The 17,019-nt window shown below is 38.7% G+C and overlaps 1 protein-coding gene across 4 annotated transcripts in view; it reads right to left on the reverse strand.

Moving 5' to 3' along the window:
* Positions 1 to 428: 428 nt before the first annotated feature.
* ABCG5 (ATP binding cassette subfamily G member 5) overlaps positions 429 to 17,019 on the reverse strand; it is a 28,467-nt gene continuing 11,876 nt past the window's right edge. For 3 of the 4 annotated variants that reach the window (XM_054194873.1, XM_054194871.1, XM_054194872.1), the window contains 12 exons: positions 16,527 to 16,648; positions 15,938 to 16,074; positions 15,616 to 15,714; positions 14,517 to 14,649; positions 12,917 to 13,056; positions 11,625 to 11,754; positions 8,765 to 8,978; positions 8,301 to 8,506; positions 7,277 to 7,415; positions 3,724 to 3,909; positions 1,922 to 2,034; positions 429 to 795 (listed from right to left, as the gene is read on the reverse strand). In XM_054194873.1, coding sequence (XP_054050848.1) covers positions 599 to 795; positions 1,922 to 2,034; positions 3,724 to 3,909; positions 7,277 to 7,415; positions 8,301 to 8,506; positions 8,765 to 8,978; positions 11,625 to 11,754; positions 12,917 to 13,056; positions 14,517 to 14,649; positions 15,616 to 15,714; positions 15,938 to 16,074; positions 16,527 to 16,648 — 1,816 coding nt within the window. In that variant the 3' untranslated portion in view covers positions 429 to 598. The remainder of the gene's footprint in view (positions 796 to 1,921; positions 2,035 to 3,723; positions 3,910 to 7,276; positions 7,416 to 8,300; positions 8,507 to 8,764; positions 8,979 to 11,624; positions 11,755 to 12,916; positions 13,057 to 14,516; positions 14,650 to 15,615; positions 15,715 to 15,937; positions 16,075 to 16,526; positions 16,649 to 17,019) is intronic. The other variant, XM_054194874.1, reaches the window with a different exon arrangement.

The raw sequence follows: 17,019 nt of genomic DNA on the forward strand, positions 1-17,019 counted from the left end.
TGTGATTTACCGTCGTTTACAAGACAAAAAGATGTTAGGTAATTTTTATATTGCTTAAAGATCCTGTACTCGTTGGTTGTAAAGTATGCATAAGATTAAAATGGAATGATTTCTTGATTTTGTCTTTATTTACACATAATTGATATGTTGTGTTTCTACAAATCCCAAAAATGGTATCAAAAGAAAGCATAGGAGTTAAAAATACGAAATTTACTAGCTGTTATACCTCTCTGCTTATTGGTTACAGTTAAAAAACAAAACAGTGTGAAAAAGATTATGGCACCATTGATACATTGTTAAAAATTGACAGCAACAGCTGACTAAATTAAATTCAAGAAGTCTTTTAAAACATGTAATACTGTTGATTGTGGCTGACTTGGGAGTGGGGTGCGAATACCAATAGCAGGAAGATGTTCACACTCGTAAGAGAACATTGTTTTTCAAGATGCAAAACACCCAGTTAGAAACAAACATGGGAAGGTGAACGTGTTTCTATACCTATAATCACTTCAATTCTATCTAAAATCCATCAATTTAAGCCTTCAACCATAATCCAGTTAGAAGTGTATTATTAGACATTGTTAATACGGCTACTTTTTTATTGCCTGCCAATAATTCTCTCTCTTATTTTGAAGCTCAGAATTGCTATAATGGCAAGTCCTGGTAGAAAAGCATAGAGTATTAAGAAATCGATTGTGAACCGGGACAATGCACCAGGGAAGTTTTTTTCAATGAACTGAACGCCATGAGAGAAAACACACGCAGCATTACTGGCAGTGGAACTGTTGGCTCCACCTGTCAAAAGAAAAAGTTCATTTCTTTAGTAGGTGAATCACTAAAATTAAAATTCAGGCTTCAGTATCTAGCTCATACATTTAATATACCTAGCCTTCACATTATTTTAAGGATGAACAATACCCACAGCAGTATTTCCCATCATTTTGGAATAAGAACAGACAAGCCATATGTTTCTGCAGTTAATCTATGCCATATTTTTTTAAGAGAAGACTAAAGGGTCACTAGGAGCTTTCCGTGTTGTTCATGCCACACAAAAGATTTATGTCTTTTCAGACACAGTATCTGGAGGGGCCTCAGGAAGCAAGCTGCCCAATGTGGTAGACTTACAGTATTTGTTGAGTGCTTCCAAAATTCAAGAAATGGAGGCTGTCTGAAGGGCACATTAAAAATCAGCTGGTTTTGCTTACTACCAAAGTCACGGATTTGTTGTAATAAAGAGAGACAGGAGAGATGAATGGATAAAGAATATATATAGCCCTGGAGAAGAGCACAGACACCTGGCTACAAAGCCCAAATTATCTTAGTGTGAGTCCAAAGCTGGGAGTTTCACCCCCATCGATGTATGTCAGCTTCTAACCCTGCCAGCCTGACTGATGCTCATGTTTTGCCAGTTAGCTGGCTCCACAGCCTGACAGATCCAAGCTGCTCAGTACGTGCCATGGTAACATACTGGAACTGAAGCCTGACTTCCAATGAGAGGGAACATCTGGTCAGGTGTTACCTGTCAGTGCTCCCTGCACTGACGTTTGATCTCACGTTGTGCAATTCTATTGATCTTCTGTTTGTGTAATACTGCTCTGATGAGCAAATCACGGGCTGCAAAGTTTACTTTCCAAAATGCCCCCAAAGGGAGGGATAAAAGAACAGATGAAGAAGAGAAAGATTAAAAAAAATTAAAGAAAGAGAAATGATTGAAAAAAAAAAAAAGTCAAACTTTTGTCTAGCTTCCTGATGTGGTGTTAGAAGTCTTTACTAATGAATAAACTTTTTTTAAACAACTCACAAGTTATCTTTAACTTATCAAGATACTTTTATTGTATGTAGAAGGAAAATAAGAATCAACATATTAAAATTATTTAGAATGGACTTAAAGGCCTTTTTTTTCCTTTTTTGGAACACTTACCACATGTGAAGTTTAAGCCATAAAATTCATTGACTATAAGAACCTCACTGCTGTATTTTTGAAAGGTAAGATAACTGAGAATTTTAAAAGGTGTCGGCATTTCTTCGATGGTCCTTAAAGAAACAGAGAAGTGAAATTGGCTTTTGCTACAATTCCGAGGGCTGGTTCTAGCCCAAATTAAAACAAGCTCTCATCTTTAGTCGCAGCCTGTTACAGTTCTTGGCTGTACCTGTAGGGTTTTCAAATACAAAGTCCATTTTAGTGCTAAATGAGGAGACACCCATGAAGGCTGTCTCTGACTTTGGTACAGTGTCATAAACATTCAGCAGTGACTTGTTTATGGACAGTCACAAATAATTCTATGAAGTTGTTTGCTCTTCACGTTGCAGTGATAAACTGAACATGACAAGACCCAATACAAACCTTAGTTGCAAAAATATGTTGCTTCCAAAGTAAGAACACCCCTCCCCCGCCCCACTCCATCTTCAAAACCAAAAAAGACTGAATATCAATTCGTCTTAACAATAACAACAACACAAAAATGAAGCAAAGAATAATGAGAAGAGAAACAGAGTATGAATATTTTCAAATAACATTATTCAACAAGACTGGGCAATTTCTGCACCTAAAATACTGCAAGACTTTATAATGAAACAAATGAACAGAAAAAACAGCAACCCAAGTCTCAATACTATTTTTAATATCTTTAATTGCCTGAAACGTGTAATCAAAGAGATTCACAATATTAATTAGCAATGTCTCTACTGTAAAATAAGATTAGAAACCACTCTAATACTTTTAAAAAGTTATCATGAAGGCATTAGACTATGGTAGCGGTAATAATTGTCTTGTGACTATAAGCACACATTTTCCTGAGATTAGGCAGGGACCAAATTTATTAGATATGAACTCAGTTTTGTTTGATAAGCAAGTATTAGCTGAGATCTACTTTGAAGAAACAAAGCATCATCAGCTTTGTGAAGACTCATGCTTTTCTTGAGGACAATTCAATGTCATCTTTTGTTAGGCGTACTTCATTTTCATTGGAAAGATCTCAGTTGAGCATATCCTACTTGCTCAACATCTCAAGAAAACTTTTTTGACAATAATTTATGATGATATGTTTCTCAAAAACCAGTAATTTCAGTATTGACAAATACAAGAAGAAAACTGTTCAAAGTTCATGCAGTTACAATGCAAAAACATTTTTTGCACAGTAACAGAGCAAGTGGATCATAATTTTTCCTCATCTTTACTACATGACGTTTTTTCTTTATTATTTTTATGTAGTTCAGTCTGCACAGGCAGAAAAAGGTGTCTGAAAAGTTTACTGGCTAAACCAGAAAATAACACTAATAAGATAGTTGAGAACAACTTTTATTTAAACCCTCATTCCCAGTGCTTAGTTTCTGATAAGTTCCAGATGTTACTAAAAGTTATAGGATTTTATTTTCGTAGGCTCCTTTAATGAGGACAGCATTTCACATCATAATGTTGGCATAAGAAAAACAATTCAGCTGAGCTGATAGATATTAATTGCGCAGTTTTTTCTTCAATTTATTTGCAAAAAATGAAAAAAAAAAGTTAAGATAGTTGTTGATATCTAAAGTTATTAAGCGTCTGTGTTGTGTCTTTACTACAAGGTCTAACGTGATTAGGTATTTCTACCTCTGAAGGCTAACAGCTGCACTTTCTTTGCATTGCTACCTGTGAATTATTGTGCTTCTGCAATACAGGCTCTTCATGACTCTTCTACAGGCAGATTATTTTAACATTAAAACCATAACAAAATAATTTCCTACCTTACTAGTCCAGTTCCCACTATCACACCTGCGGAATTAAGTAGCACCACTCCACTTTGGACTATATTTGGGTTTTGAACCACGCCAAGTATAACAAGTGTTAGTAGTTCACCAATTATATGAGACGCTAAGACAACAGCAAAGAAAATCCCAAATCTGGAAGCATCAGGATACAGCCCTACAGTCCTGTATAAAAATGAGCAAAAGAGTATTTAAAAAAACAGCGGTTCGGTACTAAACTTGGAACGTAGCTTTTAATTTTGTTTTGATTTATTTTTTGCAATTACAGCTCATTAAGTGAACAGTTTATGTCTTAACCCTTAGTATGTTGTTTGGAGCCTTAAAGGACAATCAATATCATGAGGTAAGTGCAGATATATTAGGTTTTCTCCATCTAGATTAAAGAGAGTTATGCAAAGATGTAATTGTACTAGAAATCCATGTTCTTTCAAGATAACCACCATGGCTTTTAGAATCCCTTAAACTAACATCCTCCTCCTCTGAGATTCTATGCAGTGGGAGTTATTTACGTAAGTCACATATTTAAAGAACGTCTTTATGCAGATAATTAACAGCTGGAATTTTGCACTTCTGATACTGTGCATGCAAATGTAAAAATGAATATACTCAATTAAATCGAAGGCTAATTGAATTCACCACCCGTGTAATTCATCCAAATGCAATTTCCTCTATACTCCTGCACTCTTTAATACAACACGCTGTTTCCAGTTTTTCCTGAGCTCACCTAAGGATCAAAGTCGTTCCCCCCAACCTGCACTAAACATTAAAAAGTTAAGAAAGGCCAGCAATTGCTTAGCAAACTTAATTCAGCCCTGTAGTGTATACGACAGATGACAAAAAATTTTATTTCATGGTGACATACTCCTTTTTCCAAAATACTTTTTGCCAAAATTGTCTCACGCTAGGTACAGACTGCATGCTTTGCTGAGCTAACAAGCAGCTATTCAACATTTTATTTCCTTTTTCATTGATCAATGCAAGGCCCTATGTCTTTTTTTTACTCCACCATGTTTGAATATGGTCTTAAAACAGAAGTATTAATTTTCTTTCAGGTTTCCTGTAGCATTATTGCATATAATACCAAAATAATCTCTATTATAAACAGAGGGCTGAACATTGACTCTTCAAGTATTAAACATTCAACAAGCTAGCAGGTATCTAACAACTGTTAATCACAGATTGGTGCAGGAGGAACAGCTCTCTGAAGTCCTAGCATAAAAATATCACCTTCTCTGAGGTGCCCTAATACTTTACAGAGAGCTATGTAGATACAAACTACTACGGCTGTAGTAAATCTGGGGTAGGAATAGAAAGAGAAGAAAAAGAGAAGGGGAAAAAAAAAACAACTCAGAAGAGAGACTATTGCAACAATTGAATGGTAGGATAATATAAACTGTTAGAACATTTTCCAGGATTATCTTTTAACGAGGAAAATCTGCATAAACAGGGTATATTTACTTGATTGCAAAAGTGGCTGTATTTGTTCTTGGCCAGAACTGCCTTGTTTCTGAACAAGTAAGAGTTTGGATCTGTCTGACCCTACAAACACACACTCTGAGAGAAATGGCTTGTAAGAAGTTACACCAGGGTCTATCAAAGCCTCTCCAAAAGTTAGTCCATCCAGAAAAGTTTAGTCCTGCACAGATACAATCTTCAAAATTTCATAGAGGAACTCCTTGCCCTAAGAAGTCTAAGGGCACTATGAAATCACTGACGGCTTCCAGACAACCACAAGACAGCAAAGATATGCAGAGTCTAATATCTGTAAATATTACCCATTAACCAGCACGCACTCTTTATTGTTGATTGTGTTTGAAGCTGCTAAAGCATAAGGGTAAAGTCTCTGCCCATACAAATTTCCTGTTCACTAAGGAGTGACAGGCAGTGGCTCATCATCTTCAAGAGCTCGACAGACTTTCCCTCATTCAACCTGAAAAGCTGCTTTCCAAATGGCTGCCTTCTCAGCAACCAGCTCACTAGCAAGCAGAAATGGAAGGGCTCTGGTGAGCACAGTGCATCCTCTAAACGCTTAGAGGGAGGAGGGGTAATTTCTGTTTGTCTGTGAAAAAGAACTTCTAAGGGAGCACTGCCTGAAGCAGGCAGCACTGGCAGCTTGCAGAAATAAAAGCTCAGGTAGCTAAGGGGACACAGAGAAAGACGGCCTTGCTTGAACAAAACTGCTTCTTTTAATATCAGCACCAAACTACAAAACCACCAAACCGTGCACGCAAGTCCTCACATCTGGAGGAGCAGAAATCTCTCTCTCAGGGCTTTTGTCTTTTCATCTAGGAGCTGACAGTTACTGAGATCTCAAATGGAAAGAACTAGGTAAATGCTGAACATTTCCCCTCATTACCTACTACAGGCCAGGAGAAAGAAGAAAGCAGCAATATTTTTCCTGGGATTTTCTAGATGGGAAAACAGCTATTGCAAAATTCCCATGGCAGGCTAGCTCCCTGTGCAGAAGCTCTTACTCTGTAGTCCAAGCGATTTGGTGCAGTTTCACTCCACCATTTTCAAGCTGCCCAAGGGCATATTATTACAGAGTAAGAGCACTAACACGCTCACCTACCGCACAATAGCTCCCATACTTTATGTCTTTTACAAGGGTCTATCCACTTACCATTTCTCAACAGCTAACCAGAGAACCTTCATCCAGGACACAAACTAAGCCAGCTATTCATTTGTACGCATTTTACTATAGACTGCCATCTGATTGCAACTTTATTATCAACTGTCACAGGAAAACAAAAATTAACTTTAGTGCACTACACACCTCTCCTTTCATAATTAGGAAAACAAACAAACAAAAAAAAACACAACAGAAAAAGAGTGAAGGACAGAAATTGGTCCTTGTTGCTTTGCTATTATCTTACATAAACAGCCATGGTCTCGGTTGAAGATGAGAAATCAATGGAACAGAGAGGAAAAGCAGGCCTGTGTGACAGATAAGGCAATGACCAGATGAAATATTTCATCATCCCATTCTGAGGTACTACTTCACAATGATGTGAGGAAATGAATGTTTTGGGGGTGAAAAAGCAAGCTTTACCCTTTCTCCCGCTAGCAGAAATCCACTTTTGTGCCTTTCTCTGGAGAGTGAAAGAGAGAGATCCAGCCTCATCACTTCCATATGCTGTAGCTGAACCCCAAATATCCCAGGAAATATGAAGCTTTATTACTGTCACCTACCTACTGTTGTCTTTCTCACTTTGTTTCCTCTTATTTCCTATATTTCTAAATGTAATGTAAAATGACACTTCCTGCTTTCGGTATGACACAAGAACTATACATGTCCCAGGCCCATTAAAACTTCCCAAGTTGCCTAGAGAACTGGTAACTTACTCAGTAGGTGTTTTAACACTGCCCGAAAGCGAAGGGTTAAAATTGCATCATCTTCCCTTAAGCTTTCTCTGTAATCAGTCTGAGAGACAACAGCGGGAAGACACACCAAGAGGCCTGATGCTGACATGGGAATTGAGACTGATAACAAAAAGAAGATAACAATCCAATGGATGGTACAAATGCTTACCAGTATATGAAGGTGCTGAAAATTGCCACGCTGATGACACTGAAGGGCAGGAAATGTACTATATAAGCTAAAAGCATTTGCCACTTCTTGTACAAGCCATCTTTACTTTCTTGGTCACTGATGGCACGTAAAGGCGAGACTGGATTAAACATACAAGAAATAAATTACATCACCATTGAATAAAGAGACCAAGACTTGTTGCTAGCAAAAATGACCTGAAGCACAGAGGCAACTTTGAGAATATATCAGCAACATTCTGTATGAACCAGTTTGATCACTTTTTCTCCCACTATAAATGCAGATTGCAAAATTTGGTAAACTTAATGAAAGGGGTCTAACTAGGCAGCGTGCAGGACAGCCTCTCTTTTTGCAGGTAGAAATTAAAGATATGAAAAAACCGCAGTCACTGCATAATCTCTTGAGGTGCTCTGATCTCAAGGTGATGACAGCAGTGTATGTTTCCTGCATGAGCAGAACAGTTTTTAGGGCTGTAATAGAAACTATGATTGGTCTTAGTATGGCAGCTGTAAGAGAAACACCCTCTAAGAAAAATGTAATCATCTCATAATACTCTTAAATCTAATTATGCTTAATTGTTGTCAAAGCTGTTTTGTGCTTCTATCCTTTCCATGTGTTTGGTTTTGATCTCAGTTAGGATGTTAACTACAGACCTAGACTTTGTCCTGCCTTTACACTGCTACATGCGGGCAAGTTAAGGACTCTTGCACGGTTCAGAATAAAAGCTCCATACACCGGCCAGCTGCGAAAGGGGGAGACAGGGATCAGGGCATATTCCTTCATTAAGTACAGTGAACCCGGAGCCCTTCTGATGGGCTAATCTTTTTCTGTGCTGCGAATCTTCCTGTTGCTTCGCCTTTGAATTTTGTGCTGCTATATCAGCTCTGACGTTATCTAAAACTGTTAAGATCCTTTAAATGACTACCTTCAAAAAAGACTTTTTCTTATTTACAAAGTAGTGGCAGCAATACCTGCCTGCTGCACATAATACAGGACAGAAACTCACAAAGGGCAATGGCATTGAGCATCCCTGTGTAGGGGGGGGCACTCACGCACTGGTAGACAAGCCCCACACGGTCCTGCACAGCTCCTTTTTCCAGGTCATTCCTTAGTCTAAGAAGGAAAAATGCTACAAACAAGCCAAATAACAGATTCTGGAGGAGGCGCATGATGATGCCCATCTTATCTCTGGAGAAATTTCTTGTTGTCCTCCTGATAATGAAACAAAACAATAACAATATACCTGTTAGCTACGACTGACCACGTATTGGTAGGGTATTTAGCTTTGAACAAATCTTACACGCACAATGTCCATAAGGAGGGAATATTAAAAAAAGATAGTGATAAGTACAGTGGTAGACCAAAAAACCAAGAAAGCGCATTTACATATATGGGGGGGAAAACCTGAGAGATTAGTGGATAAGAAAAAAAAAAATCCTTAAAAAAAGAAAAAGAAAAAAAGAGTCTTACCGTAAAAGAATCCATAATTTGTAAAAGGCACTGGGTGAGTCTTTGTTTTTGAACGGTATTGGTGGCAGCTCTTTCATACACTTTGTTCTTTCAATGACTGCCAGTACTTTGCTAAAGATCTCCGAGTTTTTGTAGGCTGATACAATTATCTGAACCCTACTGTAGGTTTCAAGTTCACGTTCCTTGCTTCGGGTGTCCACAGATGTCAGATCCACTGTAAATTTACAAAGCGTTTACCATATATTCAATCACTTTCCCTTCTTACCTCTTCCCCTCCTTGCAAGTAACCTTTCCCTGTCTCTATCCTAAAATATGCAAAGAAGAAAAGGTCCACTGAAAGTATTCGAGGTTTCTTTTACTCTTCCCTTCTGTTAGAAGCAGCATGTAGTGCTGTAGACCCTGAAGTTCGAGTCCTTTATCTGGAAATGCAAGGACTGAGTGGTGCGCTGGTCAGACCTTCAGCGTTCTGCTTGCACAGCACAGAGCTGGGCCCCTGGTGAAGTGCTACTGCTGCCAAGAGCAAGACAGAGCACCAGCTGAGGATGAACATTGACAAGGATGAAGAGATCGCTTTATGGTCACATGTTTCTCAGGTTTTCAGGTAAATACTCAGACACAGCTCCCTGATTCTCCCTTGTCCTCTGCCTGCTCCTCCATAACCATGGAGCTTCATTTTTCCGTTAGTCTGAGCTCATGCTGCAGAGACACCGCTCCTCTCTACTTAAGCTGTTACTGCATTGTTGCACTGGGTTTCACCCACCTACTTCTCAGACACGCTTCTGCTTTAACGTCAAGTTAGAGGATGTTCAGCAGGCCAAATTTCCCTAGCAGGCAGAAAACATTACTTACTGCTGTGGAACTTATGAAAGGTAAATACTTCACAGAATTAACGTTCCTTTCTAATAAATCCACCTATAACTGACCTATTCCTGACAACACCAGTTCTTTTATTGGCAGATGGGAACTTTGTGTGTGCTATTTGTACAACTCATAAGGATTCATGAATAATGCTAATTAGACTTTTCCCTTTTCCCTAATAGCAAGGAATTATCTAAGGTTTCAAAAACTAGATCGTTGTTCTCAGGAATAGCTGTTCTTACAGATTTTTATATTACTTTTCAACATCTGATAAGACGTCTTTATCAGTTATTTATTCCTAAGGTCCCTATCATTCTTAGATTTCAGTTTTACGATGTTATATTCAACTTCAAAATACAAATTAAACATGAGAAAAAGGGTCCTTGCCCAAGATTCTTAGTTTGTCCTCAAAACCTGAATTAAGCTTATGAATACTTCCCCAGTGTGCTGAAAACTGGAATTCAGCAGAATTGTCTTTAATGGTAAACACATCCAAAATGAGGTCTTCACTTTTGTAAATATGTAAAACAACTGAAACACAGACACACTTTTTAAAACTTGGCCAGTGTGACTTGCTGGAAGTCACACAGGAAATAAATGGCAACTATGTGTGTTTTAAAAAAAATGGTAACACCGACTAATAGATAGACCAAACAACTAGCTAATGCCTACCATGCATTTCTACTTTTTTTTCTTTATAAACACAACATGTGACATTTCAATAACATAATCCACACAATACATAGGATCTAGTTTCCTCTGCTGTTGGTGTAAATGATAGCAGAATCTGTCCCTTCATTCACATCATTAAATCACACAAAAAATATAAACTACCAATTTTCCATAGACTAAATATTCTGATGATTCTTTGCTCTAAACTGTATTTTTTCCTTTTCTTGTCACATTCAAAGGTTGACATTTGAAGAATGCAGCACTCTCTTTACCAAGCTTTTTAAAAAGGAGGTCTAAATCTCAAATCGTCTATGCTTTTCAAGACTATTCAAATTCATAAAGGCAAAATTATCCTCACTGTCACACCAGTATTTTCAGCTTCATCCCATTCCAGCTTCGTGTCAACAACAGTCCTCTCTTCCCTCTGAGTTTAGGATGCCATCTAGACAATAGAAAAACACTGCCTCCTCTGAACGTGCCATGTTTCTGAATACAGCTTTTTGGATTGGTCAGATTCCCTGGTTAATGCTCAGCTACTATCATCAGAAATCAGCCCACGTACTAGATTAAAAAAAGATAGTTAGATAGATATACAGACACACTTACGTATGTACACGTATACACACACAAACACATACATGTGTTCTTCAAACACGTGTCTGCATGGATCAGGTACACACATGCCCTGCAGCAAAACCAAGCCTCATTTCCAAAGTCTCATGCTGATACTTTTTTTCATCCTGAATTTGTAAAACAGGACTCTTCAGCTTTTGCTAACAGCTTGCTATCATCACCTCGTGAAGCATTGATATGTTCTGCTCCAGTAGCTCACCCGGGTATTAGCAACCCCCCAAAGTTTGGGAAACCTAAAACTCAGTATCTCTGGAAATTGATGCCTCATTCATCCCATATTTATTCTACATCCTTCCCTCCAGGCAACAACTGTCTTCAGTTGCTTGGCAGCACAGAGTCCATAAGAACACAGGACTTTCCACAGTTTTGGAATCAAATTGATTTTCCAACGTCCAGCCACAGGCAGCCACAGGGAGATGCCACTAGGAATCCACAGGTTGCATGAAGTTGAAATTCCTGTTTTATTGGTAGTCTACTCCTTTCTGATGTGTTTCAAACCTACTGCAAACTTTTGCTGTTTTGCGGACTCAGTGAAGATTACACGGGCCCAGCCCTCGCTTTTCTCTGAGCTGAGAATAATTACAAAGTTGGGGAAGAATTCAAACACATTTCTATCTCTCGAAAAACTTGGGGAAGAAACCAACTTGTTTGTTTAAGGAAACCCATATTTTTACTGAAACAACTTGGACAAACTTACCATAGAAGTCAAAAGGGTTTGATTGCTCAGGACAAGAATAGCCGCAGTCACTAAAAAATGTGATCATTTCCATAGGGTTCCCACAGAAAACCATTTCTCCAAAGCTCATGATGGCTATTTTGTCAAATAACTGTTGGGAGCAAATTAGTATATTAGCAATACATACCTAGAAGCAGCACGTTAATTCTCGAGTACAGCTACTGTCTCGATAATAAAAATGCTTTGACAGGAAAAATAGTTTTGACACATTCAAACTTCCTTAGTATATTTCTGTCAAAGGACATTTGTACTTTCTATCACACCCCTTGGTGGTTACGCAAGATGAAACGTTTGTAAGCTCTTAAAACTAGTGGTTCCGAAAGCTGTCAGAGCCGGCAGCATACAGAGGTAATCCACAAACAGAAATGGGAGCTGTGAACTTCTGACTTCACTTCTAATGCATCTTCACTTACTGACTGACTTCCTTTGGCACATAATAGCCCCAGCCTGTAAAATCCCCAAATTCTTGGGAAGATGACCCTGAAGTGCTTAAGGACTTTAACAGCATGGCTCTTTGGGTGAACATTTGCCAGGGCAGGGTTCCCACCAGCTATGATCAATCCATATTCCCGAGGCACCAGGACTGCTTTCAGTCCAGAAAAGCACCGTGGCTCCCTTCTGGCTTCATGACCACTTACACTCAATTCGGTCAGCCAGGGAAGAGGTGCCTTGCATTCACGTGGTGGGTGGTGGATGTGTCAGAAGAGCAAAGTGCAAAATAGCTATGGGAAAGGAGAAGCACCCTCCAAGCCCGGCAAGGCAGGCATACCCTACCACATGACCAAGGTGTACCCACACCACTTGACACAAAGAAGAAAAAATAAGATATTTTTTTTTTCTTTCCATTCCAAATCATGGTTTTATCTGTCTCAAGTTGCAAGTGTTACTGAAATATGAATATGTAAAGATAAACAAAGAGCTAGTTTTTTTACAGTGCCTGCACACATGGGGGATTTACATGGCTTCTCCCAGGGTTTTTGACTTGGGTAGCTACATACCACAAAGGTTAGGCACACAGTCAGTGTGCATGCTATTTTCACAGGGCAGTATGTATCTCAAAGTGTCCTGTGGCGGGCAGATGATCAGAGCTGTAAAGTTCAAGACAAGCCTGTATTTATGCAGAGGGGGAAGAAGAGAGCCTTTTAAGACAACTATACTGGATCTTGTACTTTTATCCTGAAAAGATACCTGAAGAGAACCTAGGTACTAAAAAGCCTGGTAAAAAAAGCAAATAGTGAGTAGGTATCATTTACCCTGAAGAGTTCTGAGCGAGGCTGATGAATTGTAATAATCACAATCCTGTCTCTGTGTGCAAGCTCTGAGAGAAGCGAAACAATCTGGTTTGCAGTCAGGCAGTCCAGCCCTGTTGTTGGTTCATCGAGAAGCATAACCTCTGTGAAATGACAAGGAATAGCATTAAAACTCAGGTAAATGGAGAGCAAATGTTATAGCTTCTGCCTCTGAAGCTAATTTGGCAAATGTTATAGCTTCTGCCTCTGAAGCTAATTTGGCAAATAGTATAGAAATTACTTTACATGTGAAGTTCCATGTGTAAAGCGGAGTATGCATAGATATTGCCATGATGTGATCTTTCAGTTTTAGTTAGCTTCAGTGGTTCAGTTTCAATGACTAAGAATAAGGACAAAACAAACTACTGCAGGATCAGGGCATAAGCATTTTTTTCTCACTTCAGGTGAAATCTGAAAATTACCAAAATAGATTTGATGTACACATCAGCTTCTAAGAACAGTAATGATAAATTTCAGCATGTATATGGATGTAAATATAATTGCCATAATTAGCTAGACATTATAATCTGAATTAAATCTATATATACACACAGAATTTGTTATGAACTAATTAAGAGTTGTTAAAATACAGTATATATAATTCCATAGATGAGAGAGGTGGGGTTTTTTTTACTGTATTTTCTTCATTATTTTATTGCACAAGGAAGGGTAAATGATACAGTCAAATCCATTATTTTTACATAGATGAGACATAGCGGAGAAGAGAGCAGTTCAACCTTGATCAGGATAAGGGGGGGGAGGAGAGCTTTCTCTATATGTTTATCTACACAGAATTACTATAGTGTTTACTATAGAGTTTCAGAATTACTGTAATGTTTACCATAGAGTTTAGTGAACTTACTGAGCAATAACTACACCCAGCGAACTCTCCAGGAGTCACCAGTAGCAGTGATAAACTTCACTTTGCTATTTACTTTACCTTCCTGCCTGGTATGCGGTCCTAGCACATCTGCACCGCTGTGAGGACTCCAGAATCCAATAAATGCATTCTATCCATTCACTCCATAAGATTCTGGCCCCTTTAAAAAACTGTCTCAAAACTGACAAAATTTATAGTGCTGTTTCCCATGGCTAATCCTTCTAGTTACTCTGCTTTGATTTTCTTTCATCAGAATTTTTTTTTGCTCTGGAACATACGTGGTGCTCTCACATACATGGCTCAATGGCAGCTATCCCACTACAAGGCCCAATGCTTGCATATGTATGGCTTTAATGTGCTCAAAAAACTATAAATTAATGTGCCACAACCAACATTTCATACACAGGAAGGGCGAGCCCAGAAAGACTTAAAATGGATAAATGCAAGTCTAAACCGATGTTCAGTCCCTAAGATTTTAAAATTGCCTACTTTCCAAGATCAACTAATAGATTAATGGCAGACCTGAGTTACCGCTCATCCTCTTCTGTCATTACTAGACTAGCTTTTGCTGAATTACAGAATATAAATACTTTTGTATTTTAAAGTGGTTTATGGAGGCCCATGGTAGGAGCGCGAAGTGACACTGCTTTGTTTTATTTTGAAAATCCATGCAGTGGTACTTACTAGGGTCTTGTAATAGCTGAGCTGCAATTGAAACACGACGCCTCTCACCCCCAGAAATTCCTACAAAAATGCGGCTTCCAATGATTTTGTCAGCAATGTGGCTGAGACTCAGCTCAGCCATAACCGCATCTACCTGAAAAATAATTACAGTTTAGAAAGACTAAACACAGTCCAACTCAGATATGTGTGTACAAAATGAAAAAATCAAAGAAAAAACCACATAATTTTAAGCTATGGCTTTCCCTATATGATGCTTGCATCCATTCTAATTGGAAGGTATCTGGTTTCATTTCTATTTGATTATTTTTAATATATTATTTCAATTATTATTTTTTAAATTTTATTTTCATGTATTCTGAAACAAGTACAATTTTAGATTTCACATTAAGAGATGAAGAGCTCAGAGACAGGACTAGAAGTTAAGGTATGAAGCATAATGTGCTGGTCTGGCTTACAAAATAAGGGAGCAGAAAGGCACATAAATTCTGGGGAAGTATAAAATACTGAGTGGAAGGCAGGTGAAGAGAGAAGACAGGGAGCAAGTGGCCTTTGGTCAGGAATATCCAATTTTTACTCTCAACAGAGGCCAAAAAGAGTCCTTTAATAGACTTGAAACACATCTATTTTGTCAAGAATATAGCTTGTAGGGGGCTTATTAGACCAGTGCTTTTTGGAGCTGTTCCGGTTAGTGAGAGACATCCTACAGGAGCCAGAGTAGTGTCGAAGTCACCTCTGCTGTCCAGGAGGCTTGACAGCAGACATAGCCCTAAACACCCCAGAGAACTGGGTTTCCCAGCTGGGGAAGGGGAACTGACCTCGATACCAACAGCAGCATCTCCTGCAGCAGTAACTGCTGCAGCTTTGGGCGGGAGAGTTTTGTCCCAGCATAATGGTGATTCCCTGGGGCATCAGCACAAGCCCCTTGCAGAGGTGGGGAGCACCAGGGAGCTCAGCAGAAGGATTTATCCCCATTTGCAGAATGAGGCAGATTACAAGACCTTATAAATGTAAAACACAGCCATGGATGGAAAGTGCTGCTGGTGAAAGCATTACATGACATCACGTCTGCCTTTCTGGTGGAAGACGATAAAATACAGACCTTCTTTTTGATGATGTCGTTGGAGCATTTCTGTAGAGTTAGCAAAGCGGTGTAGGTCAAAGACTCTTGTATGGTAAGGAAGCTTAACAAAGTGTCACTCTGGTAAAAGAAAAAAAGTGAAGAGGAAGAAGCAGTTAGTCCTTTAGTAATGAAGATCTTGCCCCTGCTTGCACCCTTAATTCAGTCATACAATTTATTAACTGCTTTGTACCAAGTTTACTAGGAAAATCACAGTCAGATTAGATTACTCCATTACACTAGCAATTTTACTATCTTTACATGAGAGGAAGCACAGTGCACAGAAATAAATGTAGAAAATAACCTGTGGCACATAGGAGAAGCAATCTCTAAACTGTTCCCTCTTCAGCTGACGCCCATTCACGTACACTTCACCAAAGAAGTTGTTTTTATCTCCCAGTCTTCCTGATACTGCATCCAGAAGCGTTGTTTTCCCAGATCCTGTCAAACAAAAGAAATTAATCATGTGATGAGATTAATTTTATGATTTCAAGAGTTGTAGCCTCACTTGGATGGAGATGCATGAAAAGAAGAAAGTGCTTTTTTTCTCAATAACATTAAAATAATAGGTCCTGAAAATGCAGCTAGTTAAGGGGAAGTAAATGGGAAACCTAGAATGTGTGTAAATTAGCATGTAATTCATACAAATTCACACTTCATAGTGAAACATTTGTGTCTGGAAGTAACCTTTTCCTTTACTGAAGTTATAATTGTTAGTTAGATGACAGAATATTGAACTCTGAAAACCAAGCACCAGAGTTTTGCAAAGCAGAGGTTAAAACCAGCTACAATTTCATTATTTAAATCACAGATCTCAGTCACATTCATACCACTGTGGAAGTCTCTGGTGTTAACTCCAACCATATATCTTTTAAAGTACTGGAACAACTTACCAGAATTTCCTAAAATCCCCATAATCTGGCCACTCTCTATGTGAAATGAAACATCCTTAAGTATTTGCCGGGTCCATTTTTTATGATATAAAGAAACATTCCACCATGGGCCAACACGCTCTCTTGGAAAACAAACACCAAAAAAAAGATGAAACAGAGAAGATTTACATTTTTTGCATAAAGCAAGTGAATGGTTTATAGCTATCTGCATGTGGGATGGGAGCCTGCAAGGATTTTACAGTGTTAGGGGTTAAAAAAAAAACCCCAAAATACTCTTTCCTCCCTTCCCCAACCCCCCCTCCACCCCGGCTTTAACTTTTTAACTTCAGTATTATCTGGAAGGTACGGATTTTTCAGAATGACTGCTAGGAGGCACAATCTTTGGAGATCTCTAAAGTGTCTCCTTCAGAGATGCGAAGAAGAACTGGTGAAGCCTCTGGAGGACTGACCGGCTCTGCCTCCCTCAAGCCGCGTACTCTACCCCTGTGGCAAG

This window comes from Rissa tridactyla, chromosome 3 (assembly GCF_028500815.1).
Source record: "Rissa tridactyla isolate bRisTri1 chromosome 3, bRisTri1.patW.cur.20221130, whole genome shotgun sequence".
Classification (NCBI taxonomy): domain Eukaryota; kingdom Metazoa; phylum Chordata; class Aves; order Charadriiformes; family Laridae; genus Rissa; species Rissa tridactyla.